The sequence below is a fragment of the Sturnus vulgaris genome, chromosome 7 (genome assembly GCF_052056855.1).
Source record: "Sturnus vulgaris isolate bStuVul1 chromosome 7, bStuVul1.hap1, whole genome shotgun sequence".
Taxonomy (NCBI): Eukaryota; Metazoa; Chordata; class Aves; order Passeriformes; family Sturnidae; genus Sturnus; species Sturnus vulgaris.
The window spans coordinates 20,853,372-20,870,773 of NC_142249.1; the positions used below are offsets into that span (position 1 = coordinate 20,853,372).

The following is a 17,402-nucleotide window of genomic DNA, read 5'->3' on the forward strand; positions in this document are numbered from 1 at the left end:
TGTTTTTTAAACTATAGAACATTCTTTCACAGTTTGACAGTTAAAATGCTGCAGTTAATGTAATAAACAGAGAATTTTTTAAGTTGGCTGTCAAAACAAGTGACACTTTTTGTTAGAGATTTTCAGATTTCGAACAATAGAAAGTACCTTTCAAAGCAACAGCTTCATTATACAATCAAATTCTCAAAGTAATCTTCTCATCAAAGAATATTGTCTTATTTCTTTCAGGGTAATTATCTGAGTTCTGCAACCTCTCTGGAAACGGTTACTGTTATAAAATGCAGCTGTGTTGGTTTGAAAATTGAGGGTCCTGCTCAGGTCAGCTAGAGTCAGCATCTCTGAAGCTTTGACAATTCTTTTGAACTTTTGGCAGCTGTAAGAGTGTCTAGTCAAAACTAGCAAGACTCTGAGGATTCATGGAGATTTTAACAGCTTTGCTGCAGCTCAGTCCAGGGAGGATTTTCAACTAACAAAATCATTATGTATGTAAACTGAATACTAGATCAGTAGTTAATATAGTCCCTGGCTTACTTCAGTGCATAAAGGGCTGCAAAAATAAGCACTTTCAGGGATATGGAAAGAGGTCAGATGAATTATCAGTCTTGAGAAATCCTCTTTCTCCTCACTATATTCAATGAAAAATCTCCTATTAGTATTCTTTCAAGTGATGCTGTGCAAGTGACAACACATAAGAGCAGTATTTTCCACAGTATCCTTCCATCCTTTCAGCTCTCTGTAAGCAGTTCAGATGATCATCAATATTAATCCTGCTAGTGTAAACTTACACTTGCTCTTCTGGAAGTCATGACAGAAAGCAAATGTGGTAGGCAGCCAAAACTCACAATAACCTAAAGGGAAATTCTCCAAGAGATGACCTGCTCAGTTGGCCTGAGGCAAAGGGGAGAGTGTAGAGGAGCAGGGTCCCAGCATACACAGCATTATTCAGTCTCCACATGACTGGTGTCTGCTCAGAGCACAAAAATTCACTTTTGTTCTTCAGTGGAAAAGGCACAGGACACATGTGCAAGGAAACAAGACCTCAATTCCATGACTCCCTAAGGGTGTATGGAAACACCATGCTCTCAGTCTGGCTTGTCCACGTATTTTGTGTGACAGGGAACGAGTGCTCTTTTGGTTGTGTTGACTAGATCTCTAATAAGGAGAAGAAATAGAATGTACACTTTAAAATTACTGCTGCATGTCAGTGTTTTCTGTTTCTATAAGCACAAGTGTTTGATGGCACTTTTTGAAATTCAATGCTTTTAGTAAGTTTTTGGAAATGTGCTGTCAAAATGAGCTTATGGTCTAAACAAGAATGGAGCCTGGAAAGGATACAGATGGAAACAGAACAGGAACAAGCACCTGGGTTAGTTGATTCAAAAATCTTTTACTATGAAAAATGTTCTCACACTGTGAGCAGGGCTCACTCCTGTCCCATAGCAAAGACAAACTTTGCCAATGGCCTCAAGGTAGCAGGATCCAGCCCTGTGTACTTGCCTGTCTTGAATGGCACCTTACAAGTAAATTTTCAGTGAAGGTGAGCTTAAGTTGTTCATTATTCTCTGAGCATTTATTTAGCAGTAAAATATGTCTGCCATGGCTACTAAACCCTACCTGCTTAATGCTTGCCTTCAATGGAGGATCAAATAGAGCTGATACTGGTTGCTTTGAAGTCACTATAAAGCTGGCTGAAAAAAAGGCTGATAATCAATGTAGGTTTCTCTTGTTTCCATGTCACAAGACCCGTAATATTACATGAATTCTCATTATTCTGCTTACGGTTTCCTGAGAATCATCCTCATATGAGCATCTGGCCCAATCTGAGAGAGAAGCAGCATAGTATCCTGTAGCTCCTCATCACACTCCTTTTTCTCTTCCTCAGTTGGCAAAGGGGCATCTTCACGCTCATCATCCAAAAATCGATAAAATAAGTATTTGTCTTGAAAGTGGTGTTCCTGGTCCACTGAAAACAACATAACACATCAAATACTGAACACTCCTCAGTGAAGCAAACCTTGTAGAAATCTGTGCAGTATCGTGTTTGTTACAGATAGGTTATTTAAGAAGGGAAAGAAAGCTACAGAAAAGCTGTAAGAGCATGAAACTATTTCTCATGTATGTCCAAGTTACGTAGCTTGAAGGGCACACTTTTAAATTGTGTACTAAAAATACTTCCCAAAAGGCTTCCATATGAGTGTGTTGTGGGTGTGTATACAAACATGTATACACATGTATATGTTTTCTTATTAGCTCTGTTTTCTTATTGCTCCAAATAATTTCATTTAATCAAACAAATTACATGGGGGAAAATGGTTACACTATGAATTTCTAAGAGGTATTCTCTAACATGAACATTTTGCTCTACATGTTTAGACAGGCTGAAAAAAGGTAGCAAAGCAACTAAACTGCTTGTGATGTAGCAGAAATTTGTATCATCAATGTACAATCCCAGAAGCAAGTTCATTGACCTGTGTCCTGGTGGAGTAACTTAATGGAAAAACTGCCAAGAGAAGACCTCTAAAGTAACATTATGACATTGCAAAGGACAAACCCTTGGTCTTCCAAGCAAGTCAGAGTGATGTGTTGAGTTGGATACTGTGATGCAGCTTGCCTTTGAGAGTTCAAGGGAATGAATACATGGCAGGAATTCAAGTTCCAGCCCTTAGGGTAAGGGAGCAGTGGAAACAATCTGCCTTCCCTGTTTGGAAATTCCTCCCTGGGATATGGGAAGCACAACAGACGATAAATGCAAGTTTACTGTAAGAGCTGCTCTTCTATATTTAATAAAAATGTATGTGCAAAGCTTCAAATAGGAATATTGCTTTAGAAACCTACCCTTTGAGGGCTGCAATATCCTGTTACCAACTAAATCCTGCCAAACGGAAACTGAAAGTCAATGTAAAATACAATCAGAAAGCTAACATAAAATCCCAGATTTCTGCACTGGAATATCTGGTGTGCTGAATTTGGGAACACGTCCAAAACGAATGGAAATCATTCCAAAATGATGGATCTGGGCAAACACAAATACTCACATTCATTTCTAAATACTGCAAATCTTTGATGAAGGTTACTTTTATGTATGGCAATACATTCCTTGGTTTTGGCCTGAGTGCTACCCAGTTCTGGCACAAGGCAGTGTACTCCTAAGTATAATTAGAGTTATCGTTATAAATTGTTCATTTATGATGCAATATGTTCGTAAGTTAAAAAAGTATACTGGTAGCAAGATTCAAATAATACTGCCTGAGTGTTGCACTTGCTGCTCTGTGGCATCCCTTTGTGCTCATGGTCCCTTTCTTTTTAATGAAAAGGAACTACAGAGGTGTTGATGTCACACACTGCCCATATTTTAGTCAAGATACTGATTCTCTTTATCTTACCATGGTTAAGAACACCTTCTTCCAGCAGCACTTGCCACATGCCAACAGCCTGAGTTCGTAAATGGACACAAGGACTTTGTTGCATCATCCAGTCAACTAGTTCTGTCCCCACACAGCATTGCCTGAGGGACAGATAAACAGCCAGGAATGAAAAGGAAGCTAGCCAAGAGAGAGACTGCACACGGTGACTGCCAACAACAGTGATATCTTAAACTCTGTACAGACTTAGTCAAATCTCCCTGCAGAAAACCCCATGTCACCATCTACATGCACATGCTTGAAATACCAGTGAAGGTGTCCAGTTTTGAGAGGATCACCTTAGCAAAACAAGTTCTTTGGGAAATACAGAGTTCAGAGGATCAATTTGAGCCTGTGACACCTGGTACAAAACCCATAGCATCAGTGCAACAACCTCCAACCCAGTTTTCAGAAGAAAACTCCATATACTATGGGATACCAAAAGCCTCGTGCTTTTCAGAATCTTGCACGAAAACAGTCATTTATGCCAATGCAGCCTCCACAGGAAGAGTGAGTGCTATGAGGGTGTTCCTGCATTTGTAACCAAACCTCTGTCACACTCTATTTGGAGACACTGGTTTTGGTAATGCTCCGGGGTGCTCTCATGTGAGGTCCTGGTCACCTTGCACCTCCTGACTGACCCAGAGGCAGACAACAGCAGGTCTCAAGTTCTGGAGAACACCCAAAGAGGGTTAAAAAAAGCAAAAATCCACATGGTCACTCAGTAAAACTCTTCATTGTAACTCTCCCTAGCTCAGCAGAACTGTAAGAGTTTTCCCAGTTACGTGTAAGAGAAAATGGTGCAGCTGTTTGGACCAGCATTGCTCTTCATTTATCATATATGCTCTTTTGTTCTTCTAGAACAATCAGCCATTTTATATTGTGGCATATTCTCTAATCAACTCACAAGCACCAAATGCCTTTGTATATAAAATACATTTTGGGCTGAAATACGGAAAATCAATGCATTTATTTCAAATGAAGATCAGCAACATATTGATTTACTATTTAGAAAAAGACATAGAGACTTAAAAGTAATTTTTACTTAAAATCTTAAAAACACTCTGAATAATGTACTAGGTATTTGATTTAAACCTTAGACACTAAAACAAACTGATTGTTTCTTAAGCCAAGAGTAGGTAGATCCTGACACCTTGCAGGAGGATTTCTATTCTACAAGTGCCATTGTTATCCCATTTCAGCAAGACTGTGCTGCCACCAGCAGGAAGATAAGAGAGCCTGGCAGTACACTGAAAAAAAAAATTAAATAGAGCAGCAAATCTGCATCAGGAATGTTTCTCACCAGGTGAATTTTCAGAGCACCACAGTGAGCAAGACTGCTATAGCAATCAGTACAGGAACACAATATATTAATGAACTTTTCTATTATCTCTTACTGATATACAAAGAGAACAGAATCTACATTTTAACTTGGTACTACACAGAATATTCCAGCTAACTATGCTATTAACTTTGGAAGAGTTTTTGTATGTGAATGCTCTGTTCACAATCACTGACTCAATTTTCAGTCAAATTACTTCAGAAAGGATTTACCAGGCCCATTAAAGACTGCATAACATCCAACTCAAATAGCATCACAGAATAATTTCAGACCTTTTGAGACCTGCAAGTATGGTAAGGCATAAATGACACATCAGAGAATGGCAGGCATAAAAATTCAGAGACCTCTATACAATCAGCTCACACACCTGTAAGTCTTCAGATGGTATTTCCGATCTCTTATCATGTGAGGAGCTCGGGACAGAATTGTATTCCTCAAAATCTTTCCAGCTCTAAGGATCTTTTCTGAAGGAACCTTGGTGATAATGGAGAAAAAGAAAGACCAAGACACAGGGATTTTAAACTTTCTGGAATCTTTGTACTGCTTTCTGCAAAACAAAACATAAATGCTCTTTTTCCTGAATTAAAAGTCCTCTTGCACAGAGGCTTACTTTTGCAGAGCAATGTAGTATATATTAGTGATTTTAAGTTTCACATACTTCTCACATCTAACAGAAAGCATCACTTCAGCTGATTCATATTACACCGTTGGAAATAGTTATTTCCATTTGTCTAATGGCCTGGCCTCTACAGCACACCTATTGTTCTATGTTCTATTACCTGTGTAATGATTTTAGTAGGATGATGTGAGATGTGAGGATCAATAAGAGGTGTCTGAAAAATAAAATGAAATTAAATAATTTTTTTAAGGTTGACCAGAAAGTAAAAAAAATGAACGAAAAAACGGTAATAACAAAGAATAATGTGAAAGTCCAAGCTCTGCCCAGGAGAGATGAATATAGAAAAAACTTCTGAAGACGTCCTAAAGGCAAACTCGGTTGTTGAGGCTCAGCAAATTAAAACAGTGACATGACATGTGAAGATGAATAACAAACCTTTGCTAAACTTTGTAAAGTACTAATGAAATGGGCAATGGCTGAACGTCACAGCAGATCTGGGCATACACAGGCGTAGTCAGCTCTTCCTGCTGCACAACAACGTTCCCCAACACGTGTCTGCTTTGCCATTCAGCCCCTCACCCCAGAAATTCTCTCCTCCTTCAGCACCTTCTTCTATTCAGCTATTTTCTCCCTTACAGCATAGCACAAGAAACAGAAATGGAGATAGAGCTCTTCTTCCACTATCTGTGTTTTCTAAATTAGCACCAGGCTGAGCTGGCAACCCTTTTATAGCTGCTCTCTGAAATGCAGAGGCACACAGGCCACTGACAGGGACCTGGGCAAGGACCTTCACAAAGGGGCTGGTGAAGGAAAAAGAAAAGAACAAAGCAAGTGGCTTGGTTCTACAAAGGGAAGAGTGAAAGGGAAGACCATTGGAGCTCTACAGGAGAGAAGGAGAGAAGGAGATGAGAGAAATGGGAAAACAGGCACATAAACAGGTGAAAGAGGGAGACAGGGAGCACATGGCACAATACAGAGGGAAAAGGAAGGCAGAAGGTTAAAGGACAGTAGAAATGGAGAACAAGGGAGAACAAAACCAAACTTCAGTAGCCACCTTAGAATGATGGGAAGACCTCTGGCTTTGCTGGGCCTAGTAGTTAACAGCATGGACCAAATTCACTTGGAGAGCGCAATGTCAGGAGACACAACACAAGGGCTGGCTTTGGCTGGTGCTCAGGGCTTGCCAACAGCAGATCAGGCTGAGCAGAGCTCTCCCACAAGGGCAAGACTCTGATCTTGGCCCACGGCAGCCACAGTGACTTCACAGCCCCACAGCAAAGCCAAGGCAGCCAGGGCAGATACGTGGTGAAACATGAGCCAGGGACTTCTGGGTTGCCAGGTACCAGTTTCCTTCAACTGGGCATCTGTCCATTAGCTCCTATGGGATTTTAATGATGTGACAAAGTCCTTGTAGTTATCAAACAGTGCTAAGAGCTAAGAATGCACCAGGAAACGATGGGTCAGCTGTGAAGGGGAAAATCAGGGAAGTATATGACAGAAATCAATAATCTTAACATAGAGGCCTGTATATGGAAACCAAAGGGTTTTCTTTCTATTCATACCTTACAAGAAGTGTCTGAAAAGGCATATCAATACAATTAAAAGGGGATTCCTGATTTTTCTCATTTAGTAATTCAACTATTTTTCATAAACTCATTTAAGTTCCAAACATTTTTGTCCAGCCAGAAAAGCAGTAGCACATCCCTCAATATTTCTTTGTTTCTGAATCTATGTGAAATCTGCTCTATATAGTCTATATTTGCAGTTAATATATGCAAAGAATAACAAAAATCTTTCCAAAGATGCCTCTAATGAAAACAAAACCATTGAATAACAATCTCAAACAGTTACAAGCTCAACCTGGCTTCCAGATTTTATTTCTAGTTAGGAATATACTTAGAGGAGAGACAAAATGTGTAAGACAAAAAAAATAGGAGATTTTTAGAGCAACAGACTAGTGAAAACAAATGCACCTTTTTGTTCTTTCGAGTTTCAATTAAGTTTTAACAAAAAAGCATAAACTAATCGGTGAAAAATTGAACATGGATGAAGATTTTTCAGTAAGTCTTCCAACCTAATCAAAACAGAATATAAAACAGCATTTGGAAGAAATTTCAACCCAAAAGTACAGAAAAAAGCCAAGGTGAAAGCTAAGACACAGCACAAGAATCTGCAGAAAGCAGCAGGAAGGCTTGTTCACCTACATCCTGACCAATACAGAAGGATCAGCTGCAAAGATAGAACATAACTTGGGTGAAGGTGATCGTGAAATGATCCAGTGTCAGAACTTTACAGAAAGAAGAAAGAGCATTAAAGCAGGTACAATGGACTAGGAAGAAAAGTTTCCATGAAAACAGAATACTGATAGCTATATTCCTGGAGTGGGTCATGGGGGAACAAGTATGAGGTAAAAGGAGTTAATGGGAGCTGGCAATTACTTAAAGAAACAATATTAATCATACATACAATATATACTAGAACTTAACTAGAAGGTGAAATAAAGACTCAGCTAAAGAGCTCTTCACTGACACACAAGAAGGAAATGCACAGAAAGGAGAAAGTAGAGGGTCTAGGGAAAGCAAGTATGAATTGAATAACAAAGGACAGAATTAGAAAAGCAAAGGTATAAAATGAGACAGACCAAGATGCCATGCCAAGAAATGTCAAAAGGTAAAAAAACATTCCACAAGTACATTAATAATAAAACAAAGAAAACAAACAGTGTTGAGCTACTGTTTAACAGAGGGAAATCTATTTAGAGCAGAAACCTTTGATTTGTTTTTAGTCAACATTCATTAGAAAGATCAGTGGCACAGAGACGGTTAATATCCTAAGTAGCAGAATGACAGGAGTAACATTTCAACCTTGAAAAAAACCCCAAAAACATAAATTAGCTGTTTTCAGATTGGCTTTGTAGAATTTCATGTAGGAAACTTGAAGAGCTCAAGGAAACTTAAGGAGGGCTGCATCCATGTCAGAATCATCAGCAGCCACTCTTGGGGTCTAAGGAAGGCAGCTGAAGACAGAAATATGGAAAAGGAGAAGCTGAAAAAATATAGATGTCAGTCTTCCTAGAAAAAGTCCATTTGTAAGCACCTGGAAAAGAACAGGGAGATGAGTCAAATGTGACGTATATTAACCAAGAATAAAGCATGCCACATGGATCTAATTTCTTCTCATCATCGAGTAGCAACACTGATAGATTAGATAAGGAACAGTAGATTTTCAACCCTTCAGTAAGGCTTTAGCACTTTTTCATCAGATATTCTCTCCTGCAACAGGCAGATTAAATTCTTACAAAATAGGTACCAAGTGAGTTGGAAAAGTGCGTTTTGAAAGCAGTGAAGTGAAGTCAAACTGGCAGTCATACCAGAACCCTGTTGTAAGCAGCGTTCAAGAATATACCACTTCTGATAATATTAAATATTAACACAGGATGAAGCAGAATACACATTTATTGATTCTGCAGGAGACTTCAGGATGGGAGAGATTGCACATACATTGCAGAGTAAGTTTACAGTATGAAACAGCTGTAACACTGGTCTAAACAAATGATGCTTTCATGCAACACAGAGTGATGACTACATTTCTGAAGCAGGTGGAATCAGCTAAATAAAGACAGGATAAGGAACAAGTGTCTTAGTGCAGTACTACAGGAAAGGAAAAAAGGTTTATAATGTTTTGAATATTTAAATATTAAACACAACTGAATAACCAATGCCATACTTGTGTGAAAGCAGCAAATACTGTGCTGGAATGTAGTAATATATTAGATACATAATGGTGCTCTGCTTTAGACAGCCTAGTAAGACCTAATATAAAGCACTGTGTCTCATTTGCCTACTTTACTCCAGAAGTATCTAAACTAGCTGGACAGAATTTAGAGGAAAGCAATAAGAACAATCAGAAAGCACAACATAAATAATCAAAGTTGTTGAGCTAAGGAAAAGGCAAATCTTAGCAGAGATGTGATTTTAAAAAGTCTTCAGATTTAAAAGGCCTTTCGAAAGGAGAAAGAAGTGGCCTACTCCATCATGCAGAGATCAGGAAATAATTTCAATCGCTGTAAGAAAGATGCAGTTTAGGCATTGCTGAAGCTTTCCTCGCGGTGTGGACAGTGAATACCAGCAGATTGCCAGAGAGGTCTGGTTCCTCCATCGTTGGGAGGATACACAAGGGATCTGTCAGGAGTGACACTGCTATAGTGTGCATGTGGCTTGGGGATGGACTCAATGCCTTCCTGAAGTGGTTTTTAGCCTCACCACACGGTACTGTGCAATTTTTGAGGACACCTTTACAAGTTTAAAACTAATTCAGCCACAGGGTGGTGCTTAAGGAAGCGATCAGTAACAGATCCCAGGGCAGCGAGCCCGAGACAGTCCTTCCTCCTCAGGGACAATGCCAAAGGACATGTCCAGCAAAGAATGCCTGAAGTTACGGCCTTTCAAAGCTGCTGCACTGAACTCTGGCTGCACTAGTGATTAGCTGAAATGCAATAAATGGAAACACAGGGCTTGGACTGAGTTTGCTGTAGAAGGGCAAGACATACTTCAAAGGCAGAGAAATGTAACATCAATTAGTTAACAGGAGATACAGGGCTCCAGCAACAACTTCCCATCAGAAAAAAAAAAATTCATTCTCTAAGGGACAGTCACAGCTTGGCTAAAGACCAAGAATTGTTTTGTGAATCTTTACAGTCCTGGATTTTTCATTAAGGATTGCTTAGAAAGCACTTTAAAAAAAACCCCAAAAAAACAGCAGAGAGTGAGGAGAGCGTTTAATTGACTTCTTAACACATCCTGCTATCTTTGAAGAATTAATGAGACTAAAGTACATACATGTGGCACAGAGGTCCTTGATGATCCCATTTTTCAGAACTTCTGAATAAGGGAAAAGGGACCATGCAAAGGGCTCAGATAAGCAATCCAATTGCAATAGGTTACAAACTATTATTCATCTCCTGGCCACAGGAGTGACCAGTGTACCTGCTCTTAGCTTTCCTTCAGTGTGAGATAGAGCAACACAGCAATACCACATACTCAAACAGTTTGCTATGACCTGCTGATCTCTCCTGTAGGGCAGGAGGTCATATGGGTCTGGAGGGTGGAGAAGGGAAAGCTGCTGATGTTGGTAGGGGAAAGCAGAAAATTATTATGAGAAACTGTGGTAAAAAGGCTTTTAGCATTAACATTGACAAACTGTCTACCTGTACATTTATGGATTCACATTTGAGCCATCCAAACAAACCCTTCACAAAGCCAATCACAAAACTCCCTATTTAAATTGGGGTGAAGCAGAGGAAGTAATAATTTTAGCCTCCATTCCTTTCAAGATTCAAATATTTATGCATGAGAGCAATACCACAGATTTAAATAGGACTATTCATGTGTATAATTTTATGCACACATTTAATCTGTGGAGAAATAGGCCTTAGATTTCAAACTACAGGGCAAGGCCTGTCTTTATTTTGTTGTTTCTTACATCACTGAGCAATATGCAGACAAATAAATAATAAAATGAACAACAATAATAGTGACCTACCATGAGATCTGTATTTGTCAACTTATTTGAATTTGCTAAATAAAATCCAAAAACATGTCTTACAAAAATAGATTTTTCTATTCCCCTTGTTAAATAGCTGTAAAGGAATGTTTCTCAGCCTTTACATATGAATGAATACTTTAGACCTACAGAAATTTGGATCTATAAAATCAAGTGATGAAGGGGACTTAATTTACTTCTCTCAAATGCAAACGTAGGATATGTGTATTGCAAAGAACTAAGATGAAATAAAGTTAAAGCCAATGAATCACTTTTTTTTTTTTTTTTTTCTCATGACCTCCGTGTAGCTCATCTCGGAACAGAGAACAGGCTTCAGTATTGATTGGAGTTAACCACAGCATGTTACCAGGGTGATCAGATAAACCTGTGCACTACTGTTGATCCCTTTATTTTCAGCTGGGGAACTGAAAAGAATTGCAAGTGACATCTGTTTTCCTGCTGGCTGCCAGGGGAATCCAGAACAAACAAAGGACAAAAGCCACACACATTGAAAGGTGTCAGCAGCAACAGCCACATCACTAAGAGGTCTGTTTGTTTTACATCCTCACTATTTACCACTATTGGTGATTTACGGTCTAATCCAAATCCCACTGAAATCACAAGGAAGTCCCTAATTGACTCAATGAATGTTGAGCCAGGCCCATAGCATCTGATTCTCCTAACTGTACTTCAGTTCTATGCTTCAGAGCATATTCAGCTCTTACTGGTTCCAAATGACTCCTGATGCCTTCTGATGACTGACATTTTTGACCGACATTTTTTTAGTATCTTTGTATACATCTCCCAAAAGACTTCTAGTGCCCTGTTTCACATGGGAAGAAATAAAATATACAAAAACCTCCATTCCCACAACATTGGCAAAATAATAGCCAGTCAGTAAGATACAGCTAACAACTAGCCAGAGTCCCCACTGCCCTCCCACGTAACACCTCCCACTTCTACTCTCACCATTCTTTCCCAAGCTTATTGTAATGACATCTATTTGTGCTGCTTCAGACCAAAGGCAGAGATAAGAGTTCCAAAGGTGGTGTAGAGATGACTCTTTTTCAAATACAGGCCATTATTTCCAGCACTCCAGAATAACTATATAACAGGCATAGAGCTGAGCATACAGTATCACAGCTTTTGGAGTGCATCTTCAGCTGGAAAGCAGTCTTTATGGATAGAGTATCTTGAAGTTAACTCCATTGGTCCTATTTCCAGCTATGTCTATGCAGACTGCACCAACCTCTGCTAGGACACTACAGGGAAAACAATACACTTATTGAATGCAGATTGCTGAATGTGAGAGAAAACAGCTGACCAAAGATCTGGTCATTAAAAGGTCATTTGGAACACATTTTGTCAAAATTTGAAGGAAAATGTAATCAATATTGTAGGAATTCCCCTGAGATTAGCTCAGCTGGTCAGAGCGTGGTGCTAATAGCATTAAGGTTGCAGGCCAATCTCCATATGGACCATTCACTTAGGAGTTGGACTTTATGGTCCTTGTGGATCCCTTCCAACACAGAATATTCTGTGCTCTGTGACTATACTAGCCTATACTGGATTTCTGGAGTAGCCCTGTGTAGAATATGCTGATGTAGTGACCAATGCTTGCCATCAGAAGACAATCTTTGTGATGACCTCTAACCCCCAGGCGTGCACAGTCCATAAGAGACTTTGGCCCACACTCCCTGCCGTGGGGACTTGATGGCTGGGACATGGTACCAGGACTAAGCTCTGGGTGCCACCCGGGCTGTCATATTTAATCACAGAGCTAATCACAGAATGTTCTGAGTTGGAAGGGACCCATAAGGATCATCAAGTCCAACTCTTAGATGAATGGCTCATACAGAGAGATTCACCACACCCTTTCAGAAGACAAAAAAAGTGGAAATAAAAACATAATCATCACTCCTATCATGCATTCTCCTCTTCACTCTCCCCACAAACATGCAGCAGCTGGGAGAACCAGCCTTTGCTCTGTAAGATAGCACTGGCAGCCAAAAAGCAAAGTACCTGCTCACATCTGCTAACTGGAAAAGTCCAAAACTGACAATGACTGACCTCATATCAGGTCTGTATGGGACTTAGCAATTAAAAAATACTTGGCAACTAACAAAGGACAAACTACCCAAGAAGATCACTTGTTTTAAAAGGACCAGTATAGACAGTCTCAAATTGTACTACCAAAGGATCTTCAAGCCACCCATGCTCAAAGAAGACAACTATTCTAGTCTCTTAACAAACATCTGTAAACAGTAAAATGAGGAGAATGGCAAGGTATGAATGGATGAAAACATAGTCACAGGATTTTCAAAATTAGGGAAGAAAATAATGAAATTTTAAAAATTTTCTGAGTTTCATAAGCTGTAACACCTGTCACCTAAAAACCCATAATCTAACTACAAACTATCTAAACCAAGCAAAATAGCTTAGTAGAAATTGTCAGGGCTAGTGGTTAAAGAGAGCCCAGTTTTATTCTGGTTTTTTTGACTGCATAACCTTACACAAATCGCCTAATCACAGTGTGTTTCATTTTCCCCTTTTTGGAGAGAGGAATACTAATAATTTCTACCTTTGTAAAATGCTTTGAATACTGTCAGCAAATGGGCTACTATCAAAATATTCAGAGTAATGATGACTGGTTTCAAATCTATATTCTTTAAATGTAATACAATGTGAAGACTATGCTGTATTTTAAAATACATTTTAAAATTGCTTTTCTTTAGTAATCTACATTTTTAAAGCACATAAACAGGAAAATGTGTTCTTTAAATTCTCAGATATTCAGTGTAGCAAATTTATTTTAGAAAGTTAAATTGAATTCGCATTATTAACACTTCTACAATGTTTTCTTGACAAACTATAAATGTCCCTCCTTTTAACACAAAATGATTCAGCCATTACCAAAAATGACACTTCACTGTGAATGTCAAAAGGGAAAAAGAATATTGAAATAGACTATGACCAGTGCACAAAGCCCCCCAGAACATGGCTAATGATGTCTTATTTTCCCGTCATTTTTCTACTTCCCCACTACAATGAAACAGCTGCTATAACTACACTGCCTGCATTGAATAAAATGTCAGAAAATGCTAACTCTGCTGTGAGCATTCCCAATATTCTGATAGAGGTGTGACTACAGTTATCATAATGAGTTTCAAGCCAGTGTTTTCAGGGTTTCTCTGCTCCTGCTTCTCTTTAACCTACGAAAGAATAAAACATTTTTTTGTCTCTTATGCAAACTACTGGTTTCTTAGTATACACGGCTTTAAAAGTATGCCTACCTGAAATTACTTCCTTATTTAGAAACCAGCTATAACGACAAAGACTTTAAAAGTACAATAAATATTAGGCAGCAAGGTTACCAGTTTTTACCATGTCTCTCATGCATGCTCTAGGCACATAGCATCTATTCAAAAGACAAACTGTAGGGATGTTAAAGATTAAAGAGCTTCTGGAGGATTTAACCCACTTGTTCCTAGATACCTTTTCAACTTTGGCAAGCATCTCCTGTATTCAAGATACTCTGTCTAGAAAACAGGGTTGGACGGGCTCTCCTAGGTTTCAATTACATCCAGATGCCAGAACTGCCTTCTGAGGACGAGGCAGTGAAATTTTAGATTAAGTGATTTCGTGTTAAACACAAGGGCGCCAAAACCTGGATGGAGTGTGAATTATGTGTGAAACTGTGAACCTGTTAAAATTAGTGGTAAAATTCTTGACTTCAGTGTAGTTAAAACACTATCCAAGAGAGGCAAGTGGACCACTGCTTCCTGGGTGACAGCAATTTGTGTTGTGTGATCCCCACTAGTCATTGCACCTCTGAGTGTTTCAACCTCTCCGTGGTAAAATGGGTACCACAGTGTCTACTCACAACTTCAACAAATGATGAGGATCAGCAATTGAAAACACTGCTGAATGCTGCAACTGGAATCCTGGAAGTCTAGTGTCTACAAATTCATGCTGGGAACTTTATGGTGATTTTTAACATAGATAGAAAGAGTCATCAAAGTGAGACAGGGCTAGAGGACCTGAAGGGTTCCTCCTGAATTCCCTGGGGAGGGCAGCAACAAGGTAAAGTCTCTGGCAAGTGGGCAAGAGAAGTTAATTTAAACTTGTTTTATGCTTCTGGTGATTTCATGTTCTTTATTCTCCAAGTTCAGGACAATGCATTGTATGAAATGGTAAAACATTGAAGGAGTGCAGCACATGAGCCTCAGAGTCCAACTTCCCTATCTACTCCTCTTTCTTCTTCCTGTCATCTTTCCCAGAAATAATTTTTTGCTAAAAATGAAACTGAGAAGGAATAATTTAACAATATCCAGTGCAATACCTTCTGGTGTCTTACTTCTCAGGAGATTTTTAATGATCTATTTTGTTGTTTTCCATCTACATGGAATGTATTTCCTAAAATGGTAAATGGTTGTTTCTGTAGTATTTGAAAATAAACAGAGGAAAGAAATCCTAAACTGATGGCTTGCTCAGAACACATTTTATAAAAAGCACAAACATTCTTCTTTCAGCCAGGTATTTCTCTACTTTAATGGTTTTAAGTCTTCTGTCATAAAAATAAAAAAACCTCAAGCATGGGTTTAATTTACATATTTGTGTGTCAGTAGAAAAGATATGCATTCTGCTCTTGTTAAATATCCACAAAACAACCTTCTTATCTTCCTTAAAACTTCTATTTCCATTGATGTCTACAAAAAGCTTGTCAAAGTGGTGGGTGTTGATGTGCTGAACCAAGCTACCCACCCTATCTCATCCAACTTTCTCAGGTTGTGCAGGATATGGTATTTTCTTTTCATTTTATGATAAAATCTTATTGTGGTCTCACACATTTAACTAGCATAAAATGAAACCATAACTCCTATATTACTTAATCTGTTCATTCAGTGTTTAGATAGAGTGTCAGTAATTGTATTGATTAAAAACACACAAAGGCATTTGGAATCAAATTATTGATCTGAACAAGACAGATCAATATGCTCTGTTTTTCACATTAATTCCATAACGCATTGGGAATAATCAGTAAATAAAATAAAAACATTGACCTAATGTGCATCTCTGTGAACAGTAGATATTCTCCAGTTAAATAGCAAAAGAGTAATACTTTTAATTCCTGTCACACACAATTACAACAAAATATGATTTTAATTGGAAAATAGTAAATATTTTCTATTTTCAAATTTGCTGCTTCTCTCTTTCTAAATTTCTACAGAGCTTGCTACTATATAAACCACGCCTGTTCACATTTTTTTCTTATTTTGAATTTAGCTCATCTTCCCTGATTAACTAGTGAGGGACAGACATTTCTAAACATACTCTGAGATGCTTCTGTTGCTAAACCAATCTTACTGCAACTTGAGAAAAACCTGGCTCTAAATGCACACAGAACACGGCAGTAATTAACCCAAGATGGGTATGGAGAGGCAAAATTACTCTACCTGACATTTTCCCTAGCTAACCACATCTCTTTACATCCCAATTCACCATAGCATGTTTCTGAAAGAGATGACCTCTTTTTACCTCTCTCAGTATGCAGCCTAAGCTGTGTAAATTCTGTGATGTCTGGCTTTTAGGGATATCACAGAACCAGCCCCCTCCTTGGGAAATGGAAGAACACCTACTGTATGCATTTTGCAATTTATCCCCTTTTTCTTATTTTTCTTTAATGATGGCATTGATTTTCATATTACTGCTAAAAGTATTGTTTTGTCCATCTGAAATTCTGTCCCTGCCATCTGTCAACCACTCATCCCCTTTCTAAACATAATCTCAAAATCTTATTTGGTTTAATTGACTCTTTAGTGACTCTTAGTGTGTTCTGTAAAGGATAAAGACTGTTGTACCACATTAAGTAAATCATGGTGTGAAAATGCTGTTCCAGAGAAATTTATTTACTGTAATCCAAATCGGTTTGCCTAGAAATACTGAATGTACATAGAGTATTCCTAGCTAATTTATGTTTAAAAAACTGTAGGATTTCTATAATAGACTATCTCTGAACACAATTAAGACAACTCAAGAGGAGGTAGGGATAGGGCAACAAATATTTGCCTGACTCCGCACGTACTACAGAAGTAACAGGAATACATTATACAAATCTGTATTTAAATGTAGGAGACTGAAATCACAGATTCCTTTGTAATTTAGCAGTGAAGTGCAAGAGAGCTGCAAGCTAGCCTGGAAAAGCAATTCCCTGCCAATTCTCCCTCTGCTTCCTGTGCAGCTGATGTAGGCAGAAATGCCAGCTCTGGGGCAGGAGAGAGTGTCAGTTCACAGCTGTCAGACCCAGCAGAGCTTTGTGCTGAGGACATTTACAGCTGCAGACAGATCACAGCAGTCTCAAACAGGACCACTGTGGTTCATTCCTCCTTGAATCCCACACCCAGGCCCTATCCTGTAGCTTGTGCTGGCCCTGGCCAGGAAGCTAATTTTCATCCAAAACTGAAGAAAGCTAAGCCCAGAAAAAAGGTTTATGTGTTTC

The 17,402-nt window shown here is 38.8% G+C and overlaps 1 protein-coding gene across 5 annotated transcripts in view; it reads right to left on the reverse strand.

Annotated features, from left to right (window-relative positions):
• RAPGEF4 (Rap guanine nucleotide exchange factor 4) overlaps positions 1 to 17,402 on the reverse strand; it is a 146,541-nt gene that overhangs the window by 48,794 nt on the left and 80,345 nt on the right. For 4 of the 5 annotated variants that reach the window (XM_014880223.2, XM_088168032.1, XM_088168033.1 and 1 more), the window contains 4 exons: positions 5,523 to 5,576; positions 5,111 to 5,217; positions 3,384 to 3,505; positions 1,780 to 1,963 (listed from right to left, as the gene is read on the reverse strand). In XM_014880223.2, coding sequence (XP_014735709.2) covers positions 1,780 to 1,963; positions 3,384 to 3,505; positions 5,111 to 5,217; positions 5,523 to 5,576 — 467 coding nt within the window. The remainder of the gene's footprint in view (positions 1 to 1,779; positions 1,964 to 3,383; positions 3,506 to 5,110; positions 5,218 to 5,522; positions 5,577 to 17,402) is intronic. The other variant, XM_088168030.1, reaches the window with a different exon arrangement.